This window comes from Cyprinodon variegatus, unplaced genomic scaffold (genome assembly GCF_000732505.1).
Source record: "Cyprinodon variegatus isolate N-32 unplaced genomic scaffold, C_variegatus-1.0 Scaffold1021, whole genome shotgun sequence".
NCBI lineage: Eukaryota > Metazoa > Chordata > Actinopteri > Cyprinodontiformes > Cyprinodontidae > Cyprinodon > Cyprinodon variegatus.
The window spans coordinates 144,039-144,823 of record NW_015151474.1 but is presented as its reverse complement, the minus strand read 5'-3'; the positions used below and the strand labels follow the sequence as shown (position 1 = coordinate 144,823).

General features: G+C 37.5%; 1 protein-coding gene across 1 annotated transcript in view; it reads left to right on the top strand.

Annotated features, from left to right (window-relative positions):
• Positions 1–785, top strand: part of LOC107100862 (GTPase IMAP family member 7-like) — a 36,379-nt gene that overhangs the window by 3,077 nt on the left and 32,517 nt on the right. The window contains exon 2 of the mRNA XM_015399523.1: positions 205–779. Coding sequence (XP_015255009.1) covers positions 205–779 — 575 coding nt within the window. The remainder of the gene's footprint in view (positions 1–204; positions 780–785) is intronic.

Genomic DNA, 785 nt, shown 5'->3' with positions numbered 1-785 from the left:
ATATAAAGGACTGCTAGAAAATGAGGAAGAGTTAAGGGTAATGCCAAACAGGTCAAGGCATAAACCCAGGAATAGCCTTTTTAGTAGTTTTTCTGCTTATTCAATTATTTTTTTTTTAACGTTTGTCTGTCTTTCTGGTAATGCTAAGTGATAAGTGAGTGAGCCAAATTATTTGCTTACCCATGTGGTGTTTGTGTCTTTCAGCTCCAACTTTGAGAAGAATTGTGATCCTTGGAAAAACTGGAGCAGGAAAAAGTAGTGCTGCAAACACTATATTTGGAAAAAAAGAGTTTAAAGTCTTTTCTAGTTTCAGATCAGGAACTAGTCAATGTCAAGCAGAAACTCACCCTATAAATGGAAAAGATACAACCCTGATTGATACGCCTGGTTTCTTTGATACAAACACACCTAAAGAAGAGCTAATGCCTGAAATGTGGAATTGCATCACAATGTGTTTACCTGGACCACATGCTTTCCTCATTGTGCTTAAATATGAAAGATTTTCAGAGCTGGAGAATGAGATCTTAAACCAAATAACCAAACACTTCTCTGAAGAAGTGTTCAAATATGCCACAATTGTCTTTACTCATGGTGAAGATCTCCCTGAAGGGCAGACAATCAAAGATCATTTGAGTCACAGTGATTGTTTAAGTGAGGTTGTGAGAAAATGTGGTGGTCGGTGCTATGTCATAGACAGCAAATATTGGAACGATTCAGATGACCCATACAGGAACAACAGCTACCAGGTTAATAAGATACTTGAATCGGTAGAAGAGATAGTGAAG